At 42.2% G+C, this 14,655-nt stretch overlaps 1 protein-coding gene across 4 annotated transcripts in view; it reads right to left on the reverse strand.

Moving 5' to 3' along the window:
• Window positions 1–1,763: 1,763 nt before the first annotated feature.
• LOC110534556 (endophilin-A1) overlaps window positions 1,764–14,655 on the reverse strand; it is a 56,607-nt gene continuing 43,715 nt past the window's right edge. The window contains exons 6-9 of one of the 4 annotated variants that reach the window (XM_036933754.2): window positions 12,206–12,364; window positions 7,957–8,060; window positions 7,360–7,472; window positions 1,764–4,820 (exon numbers count right to left, since the gene is read on the reverse strand). In XM_036933754.2, the coding sequence (XP_036789649.1) occupies window positions 4,627–4,820; window positions 7,360–7,472; window positions 7,957–8,060; window positions 12,206–12,364 (570 nt within the window). In that variant the 3' untranslated portion in view covers window positions 1,764–4,626. Of the gene's footprint in view, window positions 4,821–6,435; window positions 6,601–7,359; window positions 7,473–7,956; window positions 8,064–12,205; window positions 12,365–14,655 lie in introns of those variants that run through there. The other 3 variants (XM_036933752.2, XM_090188646.1, XM_090188645.1) reach the window with 3 other exon arrangements.

Here is a 14,655-nt window from a genome sequence, read left to right on the forward strand (position 1 = left end):
ATTCAGGGTTTGAACTTGAATATGACAACTTTCAGGATTAATCAAACCACTGTATTTTTGATTTATCAATATATTTAGTGCGTAAAGTCTCTCCAAAACGTTACGTTTTATGATTAATAGGTCCATTCCAAACCATAAAATGTGCCTAAATAATCAACAAGATCAGAGTATTTTTAAATCTACCAGTTGGTGCTGAAGCAACATATATATTTAGATGGCTTTCTTTTATTGATCCGTATATTCTGAACCCATCCTCTCAAAGTATTCTAGTGAGTCTGTCAACAAAATTCTAATTAAAGGTACACCGTATTTAAAGGAATTGCTTAAGATAAATGTACTGAAAACCCTATTGAATGAAAGCACCAATAGAAAATGTGTTGGCCAGCAAGTGGGAGGCTTTTCAGCGGTTTAATTAAATGTATTCAGCGCCCGCAAGGGAACCACACCCCCAAAGCCCTAATCATCTGCATGAGATAAATCTGAACACTAACTACTGAGAAGTGCGGTAGAAAGACGTACATTTCCTAAATCGGAATTGGCCCCAAAGTTAATACATTACAAGTTGGGTAAGGTTGGAAAACAAGTTACAATCGGGATTCAAACTGGCAACCGTGCGGGTCGCAACCCATGTCGCAGCCCACCTCCAACCTACCATGTGCAGTATTTCAATTCGGAGTATTTAGTCTTTTGTATTATACTGGTCAGAACGCAAATATATTTTGTAACAAAATACTTTTCTATACCATTTTGTGCCCCCCTTTCACCCTGCATTGATATCAGAAGTCTGATGGCACTATGGTGTGATAAGAGCGCCTGCTAAATTAACTAAATATCAATGTGTGTGGAAAATGGACAAATCAGTATTATAATGGCTACGGCCCCAAAACAATGTTTTGTCTAGACAGCTTGTCAAAATTGACTAATTCGTAGCAGGTTTAGGAAACTTTATGCAACAGGTTAGGATAATTAACTAGCAGGTTGGGAGAATTAGGTTAAACTGTATCCCTTCTAGACATGACCATGAAACAAGGCCAATAATAATACCCAGTGTGCTTTGTTGTTCATTTTCACATATACATTTAGGTAATTGAGCAGACACTCTTATCCAGAGTGACTTACAGTCAGGGCATTAAGGTAGATAACATCACAGTCAGGGCATTAAGGTAGATAACATCGCAGTCATAGTGAGTTTAACGTTTCTGTGACCGTTACTGAGACTGTTGATGCTGTTCGGGCCAGCTACTTGCAAATCTATTTCTGTATTTTAAAATATGTATTTTAATTAAATATATTTCAAAATACAAGTATTTTGTAGTTTATGTTGATACATTGAACTTTATGGTATTTTGTAATTTTTTTTGCCCATCCCTGCCTATACTGTAACAGCTTTACCCCATGTCGCCACCCACTTTTTATGCTCACACACGCACAATAACGCCATAAATCAAATCTGTGCATCATTTTGATGGTTGTCTGCACCATCTAGTGGTAATCAGCTGTTAAAGTATGTGTGAGGCCTTGGCCACAGCTATATCCTCTTCCTGACGCTTTCCCCAGGACTGGACCATCACCGCACCACCTGGCGGCAATGGTGGAGATTGCAATTGTTATTAATCTTTCTCAAGGTCTTTCTTACATTGATCCTCTCTCCTTGCCGCCTTCTCAAGACGCATTGGAGGAGAATATCCTTCAGATCTTCTATAGAAAGATACGTTCCTTCCAGACCAACTTCTCCTTCTCAACAGAGAGACAACAACAACAAACAACTCTAACCTTGTTTATTTGAATAAATTACATTGAGATATTTTAGTCATTTTTAACATCAAGCATATTGTCTTGTAATCCGGTGCAAGGGATGAAACCAAAACAAACAAAGAATCCAAAAACGACAATTGTGTGCAGCACAAACAATCCCTCGAATCACAATAGTTCTATATAATTACTGTATATATATGCATATACTTTATCACAGTTACAAAAATAAAATACGATACCGTAGATGCGCTACTACACACACACACGGTGAAAACAAATCACTGAAAAGCTGTACAGTCCTCATTGAGGGCAAAGATACACACGATAATTGTTTTAAAAAAGATAGAGAAGAGAAAAGAAAATGAAGGAAATATATAGCCTTTTATAAAACTTGAAAGCACAGCCAGTTCCAATCTGAATCTGCTTATTCTGCCAACAAACGAGACCGTTTCAAGTTGCGCTTCCCTTTAAAAAAAAATGAACGCTATAGATGGGTTTTCGGTTGGTTCAGCTTCGTCAATAGTATCATTGCGCTATACTGTATCGGTCCTTTATCAAATAGACATCCAGGAGGATTTCAATGAAGGAAAAATAATACTGACAGAAAAAATAGAAAATGTACACGTCATAGATACAAACCACAGTAGACCAAACCACCTGTGGCGCATACAACCCCTTCTCCCTTCACAAAACACATACCAACCTCGGCCCAACCAAACCACACCCACCCAGTCACACAACAATGAGAAATGGGTGAAACACTTATTGCCCTGTCTGTTACACACATACAGTTTCACATTGGATTTGCAGAAGGGAAAACCACTGAGAATGAAGTCCTCAAAATGCTGGAGAAAACCTAGATAGATCCAGAGGCCAGAGTTTGGAGTGTACAGTAGTATCCAATTGCTTTAGTAGACTCTGGCCGTGACCCCACTCTCCCAGGGCGTTTCAGGGAGAGTGGGATATGCAAAAAACACATTTCCAACTCACACATGCAAATTAATACACACTTGTTCCCACCAAATGATGATTATTGTTATATGCAACAGTCTGTTGCTTTGGTACCTTATATTGTGTATTGTTACATGTGCGGCCATTCATTCCTGGGATATGACAAGGGAAGGACAATCAACAAGGGACAGGGACTAAGGATCCTCAGAACCTTCAGTAAACAGAAATACAGTATGGACCAGTAAGAGCAACACATACCGTATGAATGGGTTATTTCAGACCGAGACTCCTGACAGAGAGAAGTTGCCTAGATTGCCTGACAACATTTAGACAAAGTGTAAGACACAAAGGGGTAGGGGAATTTGCATCTGGTTATTGATGTTAGTATCCTTGAATTAAATATGGTACCGTGTTCACTTTTTATAAAATGTTCCCTTTTCTGATTGAGACAGCATTGCTTGTGTATTCCATTGGCCTCGTAACACAGTATTGGTCTGTGAGCATTATCAGCTAAAGCTAGTCCTATCAGATTCCATGACTTATAGTCTTCAATATAGTGTTATTTGTTTATCTGACTAAAGGACATTCTGATACAGTGAAAACAACTTCGCCAACAGGTTGAAGAAAATAAGGCTAAATCCGATAAGCGGTAAACTCCTATATGAAATAGCACAATACAGCAACCATTTTCACAAATATTTCCACGTCATTGGTAAAATACACACTGAGAAGATTTCTTAAACATTATTTCATATTATGGAAACGGTTCCAGTTTTTGCTTATACGCCACTTAGAAAACAATTGAACTACACAATTTAGTCTTTTGTTTCCGTAAATATTAATCTCCAATTTATAACCATGGACTCAAATACACTAGATGTAATCATGAGGCATACCTAAATCACACAGAGGACTTGTGTGATATAGAATGCCAACAAAACAATGTAGATCGCAAACGAACTACACCCTCAGTTAGAAAAGCGAGTAGATCTGCCATTGACACCACTCAGCCCTGCTGTAGGCCTACCCTCCTGCATAGGTGGCCAGTTTGGTCTAACTATGGTGCCTTGATTAAATCACACTGAATCCTTACATACCTCACTCTCAGTTTAGGTCTGTATGAAAAGACACACAATATCCCCTCCGTCATAAACGTACATCTGTTGTTTAGCATGAAATGGACACAGTCTCTCTAGGAAACAATCCATGCATGCAAACAGAAGGCTACCCTTTTCAAACGGGAAAAACATATATTTAGCTTGAACGTACTTAGAAGAAGTAAATCTGATAAGATAAAACACTAAAACATGCCTGACCTACAGTGTCTAACAAAGTGTGAAACATGACCTAAACGTGATCTAACGGACCAGATAACCGCCCAGAAATAGTAGCCTACAATATGTGACGTTGATGAAATTATGCTAGTCTAGAAGTTTCCACGAAGTACAGAGAAGGATAGTAACGGCCATTTTGAAAGACACACAGCCAATGTAAACCTAGATGAAGCCAGGAAAGACGAGGATTGAGGAACTGTAGAAGCTCCTGAAGGAAAACAAACTTGAGGACAAAACCGAGAAACACTCTTTTTGGAAACAAAAGAAAAAACAACCATAGCATTTTATTGGTTTGATGGTAAATGTCCACGATGGCATTCAAAACGGCATCATTGCTTATTTTTCGTATTTTTTTTTCAAAAGTCTGTTTCGTTAGCACTCGTTGGCGTGACACCATGCTGTTGTTGATCTCGCCACAGCCGATTTCGTCGTCATATCTTCATTGTAGTTAGATCTCCTTTTTAGCGGAGTGAAAGGGAGGGTTTCCGGGAATGTTTGGGGGTGGCGGGAGCTGGGGATGCAGGGATTAAGATTTGTCGCCTGGGAAAACTGCTGCTGCTGATTCGCCGTTGCCGTGGCAACGACTTTAGGGCAGGGGCACCAGGATATCCACGTAGTTGACGGGGAAGAATCCAGAGCTGCCGTGGATCATGCCCTCGTACCAGTTGTCGTCGATCTTGTTGGTGAGAGTGATGATGTCCCCCTCCTTGAAGCCCAGCTCGCCCTCGTTCTCGGGGTCGAAGTCATACAGCGCCCTGCAGGATGGCTGGTCTAGGGGAGCTGGAATGAGAGAGAGAGAGAGAGCAATGGATGGAGAGATGGTGAGAGAGAGAAAGAAAGGAGGAGGGATGGGGAGAGTGTGAAAGAGAGAGAAAGAGAGAGATTGAGCGGTGGACCAATGGAAAGGGATAGATGGAGAGAAGAGAAAGCAGAGTTATAGTGTATGGCTGGAGAGGTCTATGGTATAGAAAGAAATATGGGGGTGAATCCTAACTTCCACAAGGTCAAATCTTCACTTAGACTCCAATTGACATCAATGGATGAGCGAAAATGAAGTTAATTCAACTAAGCGAAAATTCGACTTAAAATAGAAGTTAGGGTTATTCCTATAGTAAAAGAAAGATAAGATTATCTCTGGAGTAAAGTTCTTACCTGGAGACCTTGCTGAAAGGGGGATGGAGGGCAGACGGAGGAGGAAGAAAGAGAGGGAGGGGGAGACGAGGTAAAGAAGAGAGGAATGCATAAAAATTAATGTGTATTTAGGTGATCGATTGATAGATATATTGAACAGACAGTAGTGTTGTCACGATACCAGAATTTTGACATCGATACCAGGTTTAGTACTGTATCACAAAAACTCATTACCATCACAATACTCGATATCAAAATGATACCATGGCAAAAAAAGAAGGCATATTAGCCAAAGCCACAGAATGGCACTTGATCCAGACAGAAACTTAGCTACTGATCTGTTCAATCGTTGGGCATCTTTTGAGTTCAATATCATTACATTCTAACTTTTTTAAGTTAACAATTTTCAGAGACAGCCATGTATCCATTAATGGATCAATTATACAATCAATTTGACTTTGTTTTTTTTGCCTCGTGAACGACATCATTACTGGTTAAAAAGAGAGAGCACATTTTCATTAAAGAAGCCACTTCTATGCAAATATCGAACCGTGTTTCATGTTCTAGTATGGATAAAGTATTGACGTTTCGGTATATCGTGCAACAGTAACAGACAGAAAGACAGACAAAGGGAGACAAGGCCAATCAGAGGAGAGAAAGACGTAAAAATGTTGGTTTGTGTTGTCGATTGATTGATAAACAAATCGAAAAGACAAACGCACAGACAGAAAGGCAGATAGAGAGAAACAAAGACCGGAATACTGACAACAAAACCTTGGAATACAAACAGAGAGAAAGACAGGAGAGAAATCAGGAAACAGACTGGAGCCAGAAAGACAGTCCAAGAAAGAGCAAGAGACAGACCGTTCACATGGACACAGACAGAGTGATAAAATAGAGGTATTCTGTCGTATCTCTCCAGAATTCACTCTAGGCTCACCTGGAGACCTTGCTGCAAAGAGGAAGAAAGAGAGAGAGCAAATGTGGGAGAAAGAGAAGAGGTATTTATGTTTAACTGCAATTGACATAGTTGTATAAATGGATGGATGGGTGGGTTATGGCAGTGAACAGATGGCTTGGACAATCACCAAACAGATGGACGGAGACGGACGTACGGACAGATAGAAAGACAGTGATAGAAATAGACAGAGTCATATTATGGTATCTCTCTAGGGTTCACTCTTGGTTTACCTGGAGACCTTGCTGCAAAGAGGAGAGAAATCCAAATGCAAAGCAAGCCACACAGGTAGAACAAATACATTTGTGATTTATAGCATTTGGAAGTGGATGGATGGAGAGATGGAGAAATTAAACTATGGAGAGATGACGAGATTGAGAAATGAAGAGATATGAAGATAAGATGATTAGCCAGCCAGCCAGCCAGATAGATGGACAGACGGATGACTTAGCTCACCTGGAGACCTTGTTGCTGGATGGAATAACAGAAAGGAAAAGAGAAGAAAGAGTAGACAGGTATATATTTCCATTTGCCTGATAAGTGGATATACGTAGAGACGGGGAGATAGATAGACGATGGGAAGACACAGACAGAGAGACAGAAATAGACATAAGGAAAAGAGAGAGAAGTTGATAGTGATGGAGAGAGAGAGGGATGGATTGTATTTATTATGGATCCCCCATTAGTTCCTGCCAAGGCAGCGGCTACTCTTCCTGGGGTCCAGCAACATAAGACAGTTACATACAGTTTAAAATACTACATAACATTACACCTAGTGATGTGTAGATAGAGAGAGAGAGAGAGAGAGAGAGAGAGAGAGAGAGAGAGAGAGAGAGAGAGAGAGAGAGAGAGAGAGAGAGAGAGAGAGAGAGAGAGAGAGAGAGAGAGAGAGAGAGAGAGAGAGAGAGAGAGAGAGAGAGAGAGAGAGAGAGAGAGAGAGAGAGAGAGAGAGAGAGAGAGAGAGAGAGAGAGAGAGAGAGAGAGAGAGAGAGAGAGAGAGAGAGAGAGAGAGAGAGAGAGAGAGAGAGAGAGAGAGAGAAGAGAGAGAGAGAGAGAGAGAGAGAGAGAGAGAGAGAGAGAGAGAGAGAGAGAGAGAGAGAGAGAGAGAGAGAGAGAGAGAGAGAGAGAGAGAGAGAGAGAGAGAGAGAGAGAGAGAGAGAGAGAGAGAGAGAGAGAGAGAGAGAGAGAGAGAGAGAGGTCAGGTTTCATGGTAGGAGTGGAGAGTCTCACCTGGGGACCTGGATCCTTGGATGGCTCCATTGTGGTTTTCACTAGAGAGGTCCAAGGACTGACGCGGCTTAGGTATGAACTCTTTCTTGGGCTTGTTGGAGGAATCCCTTATCCTATGGATAATACATTGCAGAAACAAGCCCATATAGTGAAGAGGGTGCTGATCCCAATCCCCCACCCCCCCACCCCCTGCCGCATCGCTCGTTGAAAGAATTAATAGAATCTATTCATTCTATTTCTGCGGCATACCTAAGGTTTGGGGTCAAGGGTTATTGGGATCAATTCCATCTCACTTCTGGCGAATTCAGAGAATTCAGGAAAGGAATAATCAGGCGGTTTCAATTCTTGATCCGAAGACGATTGGCATGGTATGGTATTGCCCCCGTACTCTCTACTAGGGTAGCGAAAATTCCGGAAACTTTCCCAACATTCACAGGTTTTTCTCCAACCAGGTTTTCAAAATAAAAAACCTGTGAACTTTGGGTAAATTTCAGTAATTTCGCAAAAATCCTCCGTACCTCCAGCCGGTACTGACCGGTCATGGAGACACAGATTATAATGATATATAATGATATATATATTATTATAAATACTGACCGGTCCTCCATCTTGGACTGCAGCTGGGTGAGGATCTCAGCACACTGACGATGGTACTCCACCTGGGCTTGGACCAGCGCGGCTAGCTGGCTCACCTGTTCAATCTGCTGACGCAAACACAAAAGGCCCAACGGGACGACTGTTACATATGGGCGGCGTGGCCCAAGTCCTACCGTATACATCCGGACTCACTGGTCTGGCTAACATACAGAAACTACAGTGTGATACTGCCAGGTCAACACAGCCGCCTTACTGTGTGACGAGCCTCCCACTCGGTCCGCCGAATTCTCTCTCTTTGCTCTTGTTTTCCTTATTAGGATGTCGGTGGGCTCCGGTGTGTCCTGGGATAAATACACCTTTCCCCCCTTCATTGGGGAGACTCTCCCCATGCAGACACACTGTTGGGTGTGGTATTTTTGTGGCTGTTTTGTTTGTTTGCTTTGGCACCTTTCAACACCCCTCATTATCACATTTATGCATGCAACCACACCTACACTACTGACTACACACACCATTGTTACTTGTTTAGTTTACTTTAGTTCATCAACATATTTTTGCTATTCCTTGATCTCCATGTTCTCTCCCTTTTTGTTACGGGCTACGAGCCGGTTCGGGACAACTGGTTAACGTACAGATACTTTGATATGACAACACAAGGTCAAGAAAGACTGGATGGATCGATAGATGGGCGGAGGAGCCATTATAGAACGTAGAGCTCAACTGTTATTACAATTATTTATATCTCTATAGAAGTCCTGTTCATCTGATATCTGAGGCTCTAGGTTCCCTGATACTGCCTTGATGAGAACCTCCAGTCCACACAACACAACGTTACATGCAGACAATACACACTGAGTCAAAGTCAGCCTGTGATGCTCTGACAAGAGGTAGAACAAGAGCTTTGAATCATGACCCCCTCTGTTGCCGTGGTTGCAGCTGGCCAGAGGGGGAGGTGACTTGGACTAGAGACGGAGGGAGAGAAGAGGGCAGAGACTAGAGAATAGACAGACACAGTTTGCTGAGAAAAAAAAAAACTATTGAACATCAAACATGTGCTCAGTGATGGACAGAAGATGCAGTATAAAGACATGATGACTACTACTACCACTGCTGCTACTACCACTGCTGCTACTATTACCTGCTGCTACTATTACCTGCTGCTACTATCACTGTTGATACTATTACCTGCTGCGTCTACCACTGCTGCTACTATTACCTGCTGCTACTACCACTGCTGCTACTACTACCTGCTGCTACTATTACCTGCTGCTACTATTACCTGCTGCTTCTACCACTGCTGCTACTATTACCTGCTGCTACTATTACCTGCTGCTACTACCACTGCTGCTACTATTACCTGCTGCTACTACTATTACCTGCTGCTACTACCACTGCTGCTACTATTACCTGCTACTACTATTACCTGCTGCTACTACCACTGCAGCTACTATTACCTGCTGCTACTACCACTGCTGCTACTATTACTTGCTGCTACTACTATTACCTGCTGCTACTACCACTGCTGCTACTATTACCTGCTACTACTATGACCTGCTGCTACTACCAATGCTGCTACTATTACCTGCTGCTACTATTACCTGCTGCTACTATTACCTGCTATTACTATTACCTGCTGCTACTATTACCTGCTATTACTATTACCTGCTGCTACTATTACCTGCTATTACTATCACCTGCTGCTACTATTACCTGCTATTACTATTACCTGCTGCTACTATCACCTGCTATTACTATCACCTGCTATTACTATTACCTGCTATTACTATTACCTGCTATTACTATTACCTGCTGCAACTATTACCTGCTATTGCTATTACCTGCTATTGCTATTACCTGCTATTACTATTACCTGCTGCTACTATTACCTGCTGCTACTATTACCTGCTGCTACTATTACCTGCTACTACTATTACCTGCTGCTACTATTACCTGCTATTACTATTACCTGCTATTACTATTACCTGCTATTACCTGCCAGGATGTAAAATGTCTTTTTTGTAGATTTGTGAACATATCAAAATACTTAAACTTACATGCAAAATACCTGCTGTTAACTTTTAAATGATTGGAATGAATTATCCAAAGAGAGTATAAAGATTTACTACCTGCTGCTACTATTACCTGCTATTACTATTACCTGCTATTACTATCACCTGCTGCTACTATTACCTGCTATTACTATTACCTGCTGCTACTATTACCTGCTGCTACTATTACCTGCTGCTACTACCAATGCTGCTACTATTAACTGCTATTACTATCACCTGCTGCTACTACCAATGCTGCTACTATTACCTGCTATTACTATTACCTGCTGCTACTACCACTGCTGCTACTATTACCTGCTACTACTATGACCTGCTGCTACTACCACTGCTGCTACTATTACCTGCTGCTACTACCACTGCTGCTACTATTACCTGCTACTACTATTACCTGCTGCTACTACCACTGCTGCTACTATTACCTGCTACTACTATGACCTGCTGCTACTACCAATGCTGCTACTATTACCTGCTGCTACTATTACCTGCTGCTACTATTACCTGCTATTACTATTAACTGCTGCTACTATTACCTGCTATTACTATTACCTGCTATTACTATTACCTGCTATTACTATTACCTGCTATTACTATTACCTGCTATTACTATTACCTGCTGCAACTATTACCTGCTGCAACTATTACCTGCTATTACTATTACCTGCTATTACTATTACCTGCTGCTACTATTACCTGCTGCTACTATTACCTGCTATTACTATTACCTGCTATTACTATTACCTGCTATTACTATTACCTGCTATTACTATTACCTGCTATTACTATCACCTGCTATTACTATCACCTGCTATTACTATCACCTGCTGCTACTATTACCTGCTATTACTATCACCTGCTGCTACTATTACCTGCTATTACTATTACCTGCTGCTACTATTACCTGCTGCTACTATTACCTGCTATTACTATTTCCTGCTGCTACTATTACCTGCTATTACTATTACCTGCTGCTACTACCACTGCTGCTACTATTACCTGCTACTATTACCTGCTGCTACTACCAATGCTGCTACTATTACCTGCTGCTACTATTACCTGCTGCTACTACCACTGCTGCTACTATTACCTGCTATTACTATTTCCTGCTGCTACTATTTCCTGCTGCTACTATTACCTGCTGCTACTATTACCTGCTGCTACTATTACCTGCTGCTACTATTACCTGCTGCTACTATTAACTGCTATTACTATCACCTGCTGCTACTATTACCTGCTATTACTATTACCTGCTGCTACTATTACCTGCTGCTACTACCACTGCTGCTACTATTACCTGCTACTACTATTACCTGCTGCTATTACCAATGCTGCTACTATTACCTGCTGCTACTATTACCTGCTGCTACTATTACCTGCTGCTACTATTACCTGCTATTACTATTTCCTGCTGCTACTATTACCTGCTGCTACTATTACCTGCTGCTATTATTACCTGCTGCTACTACCAATGCTGCTACTATTACCTGCTATTACTATTACCTGCTGCTACTACCACTGCTGCTACTATTACCCGCTGCTACTATTACCTGCTGCTACTACCAATGCTGCTACTATTACCTGCTATTACTATTACCTGCTGCTACTATTACCTACTATTACTATTACCTGCTATTACTATTACCTGCTGCTACTACCACTGCTGCTACTATTACCTGCTACTACTATTACCTGCTGCTACTATTACCTGCTGCTACTATTACCTGCTGCTACTATTACCTGCTGCTACTATTACCTGCTGCTACTATTACCTGCTGCTACTATTACCTGCTGCTACTATTACCTGCTGCTACTATTACCTGCTGCTACTGCTACTGCTACTCCCTGCTGCTACTGCTACTCCCTGATGCTACTGCTACTACCACTGCTGCTACTATTACCTGCTGCTACTACTACTGCTGTTTACTGCTACTACTGCTTATTACACTACTAGCAATATAGATATTTAGTGCTTAGACCCACAGGTAAACAGTATACTTGCATTTATTAATTAGTTCACCACTTCACACTGAACCTACAGTACAGGAGGAAAACATGGTGCTCATGTGTCAATGGTGGTCGCACACACACACACACACACACACACCTACCTACCTACCTACCTACCTACCTACCTACCTACTTCCCACACAGTGTGTGTGTAACAGTAGAAACATATTCCTTACATCACTCTCCAACAGGTTGAACATGCTGAGCTCAGCGATCTCCTTGGTATCGTCAAACTTCTCCAGAGCCTGTTTGATCTCATCGTCCGTCACCTTGCCCTGACGCTTCTTCTTGTAGTCGAAGTCCAGACGGCGGCCTTCCAGTTTCTTCAGGTGATGCTGCGAGGAGAGGAAGGAAGAAAGGGTGATAAGAGTGACAGGTTAGACATGGATCACTCCAAATGGTTAGACGACTTCATCCTTTTCGTACCAACCCAAACCGTACTGTGCTGGTCCAGCTCAGCTTGGCCCAGTTCAACTCATGGCCCAGTCCTGAAACAACCCCTGACCTCAGATTGGACAGGCATATGCCAGCCACATGACCGGAGGTCCCGGCCACATCAGATCAAATCAAATTTTATTTGTCACATACACATGGTTAGCAGATGTTAATGCGGCTGTAGTGAAATGCTTGTGCTTCTATTTCCGACAATGCAGTAATAACCAACGAGTAATCTAACTTAACAATTTCACAACAACTACCTTATACACCCAAGTGTAAAGGAATGAAGAATATGTACATAAAAATATATGAATGATGGTGATGGTACAGAACGGCATAGGCAAGATGCAGTAGATGGTATCGAGTGCAGTATATACATATGAGATGAGTAATGTAGGGTATGTAAACATATAAAAGTGCCATTGTTTAAAGTGGCTAGTGCTACATTGTGCATCTGTATAAGTTTGTGAGTGCTTTTGGTGACAAGCCAAATTTCTTCAGCCTCCTGAGGTTGAAGAGGCGCTGTTGCGCCTTCTTCACCACACTGTCTGTGTGAGTGGACCAATTCAGTTTGTCCATGATGTGTACGCCGAGGAACTTAAAACTTACTACCCTCTCCACTCCTGTCCCGTCGATGTGGATGGGTGGGGGGTGCTCCCTCTGCTGTTTCCTGAAGTCCACGATCATCTCCTTTGTTTTGTTGACATTGAGTGTGAGGATATTTTCCTGACACCACACTCAGAGGGCCCTCACGTCGTTGTTGGTAATCAAGCCTACCACTGTAGTGTCATCTGCAATCTTGATGATTGAGTTGGAGGCGTGCATGGCCACGCAGTCGTGGGTGAACAGGGAGTACAGGAGAGGGCTCAGAACGCACCCTTGTGGGGCCCCAGTGTTGAGGATCAGCGGGATGGAGATGTTGTTACCTACCCTCACCACCTGGGGGAGGCCCGTCAGGAAGTCCAGTACCCAGTTACACAGGGCGGGGTCGAGACCCAGGGTCTCGAGCTTGATGACGAGTTTGGAGGGTACTACGGTGTTGAATGCTGAGCTGTAGTCGATGAACAGCATTCTCACATAGGTATTCCTCTTATCCAGATAGGTTAGGGCAGTGTGCAGTGTGGTTGCGATTGCGTTGTCTGTGGGAGCTTCTTGTTTTAGTTTCTGTCTATAGGCTGGGAGCAACAAAATGGAGTCGTGGTCAGCTTTTCCAAAATAATCTGAAGGTGGTGCCATCACCAATACTTACCCGTATCAGACACCTTCAGGCATATGATTATTCAGAGTTAATTATAAACTTTTAGTATACCAGAGTTGATTTTCCCTCTGCCCTTAGAACAAAAAAGTCTAAATGAAGCTCTCCGAGAATCTAAACTTTACCAGCTGAGTATTGATTCTGTGGTCTGGCAGGGAGACGGATGTAATTGTATTGGGCAACTCCAACGAGAGAGTAGAGTAAACATGCTGCCTCTCCCTCCAGGGCAGTAAACATTGACTGAGCATTAGGAGTTATCCAACTGATGTCAATGTCTAGATGAAGTGATTGTTACACCACTTATTTATGTGCATATAAAGGTGCAACGTTGGCATTAACATTACATTTTTTAAATCAACATTTTCCTGGTCTGCTTTCAACGTGACTAGGATTTGAGTTGTATGTTGTAATGTATGCAATGACTTTCAATGTGTCTCATTAAGGACATAGAAAATTAACGGTACATCGGTCTAGCTTACCATGTTATGTCTAGCTTGCCGTGTTGTTACTAGGGTGGTGTGTCTAGCTTGCCGTGTTGTTACTAGGGTGGTGTGTCTAGCTTGCCGTGTTGTTACTACGGTGGTGTGTCTAGCTTGCCGTGTTGTTACTATGGTGTTGTGTCTAGCTTGCCGTGTTGTTACTATGGTGTTGTGTCTAGCTTGCCGTGTTGTTACTATGGTGTTGTGTCTAGCTTGCCGTGTTGTTACTATGGTGTTGTGTCTAGCTTGCCGTGTTGTTACTATGGTGTTGTGTCTAGCTTGCCGTGTTGTTACTATGGTGTTGTGTCTAGCTTGCAGTGTTGTTACTATGGTGTTGTGTCTAGCTTGCCGTGTTGTTGCTATGGTGTTGTGTCTAGCTTGCTATGCTGTTATTGTGTTATGTCTGTTATGCAATTTTGTTATTATGTCTGTCTTGTGATGTCATGCGAGTGCA

Source organism: Oncorhynchus mykiss, chromosome 10 (genome assembly GCF_057628025.1).
Source record: "Oncorhynchus mykiss isolate SJ-2025 chromosome 10, ASM5762802v1, whole genome shotgun sequence".
NCBI lineage: Eukaryota > Metazoa > Chordata > Actinopteri > Salmoniformes > Salmonidae > Oncorhynchus > Oncorhynchus mykiss.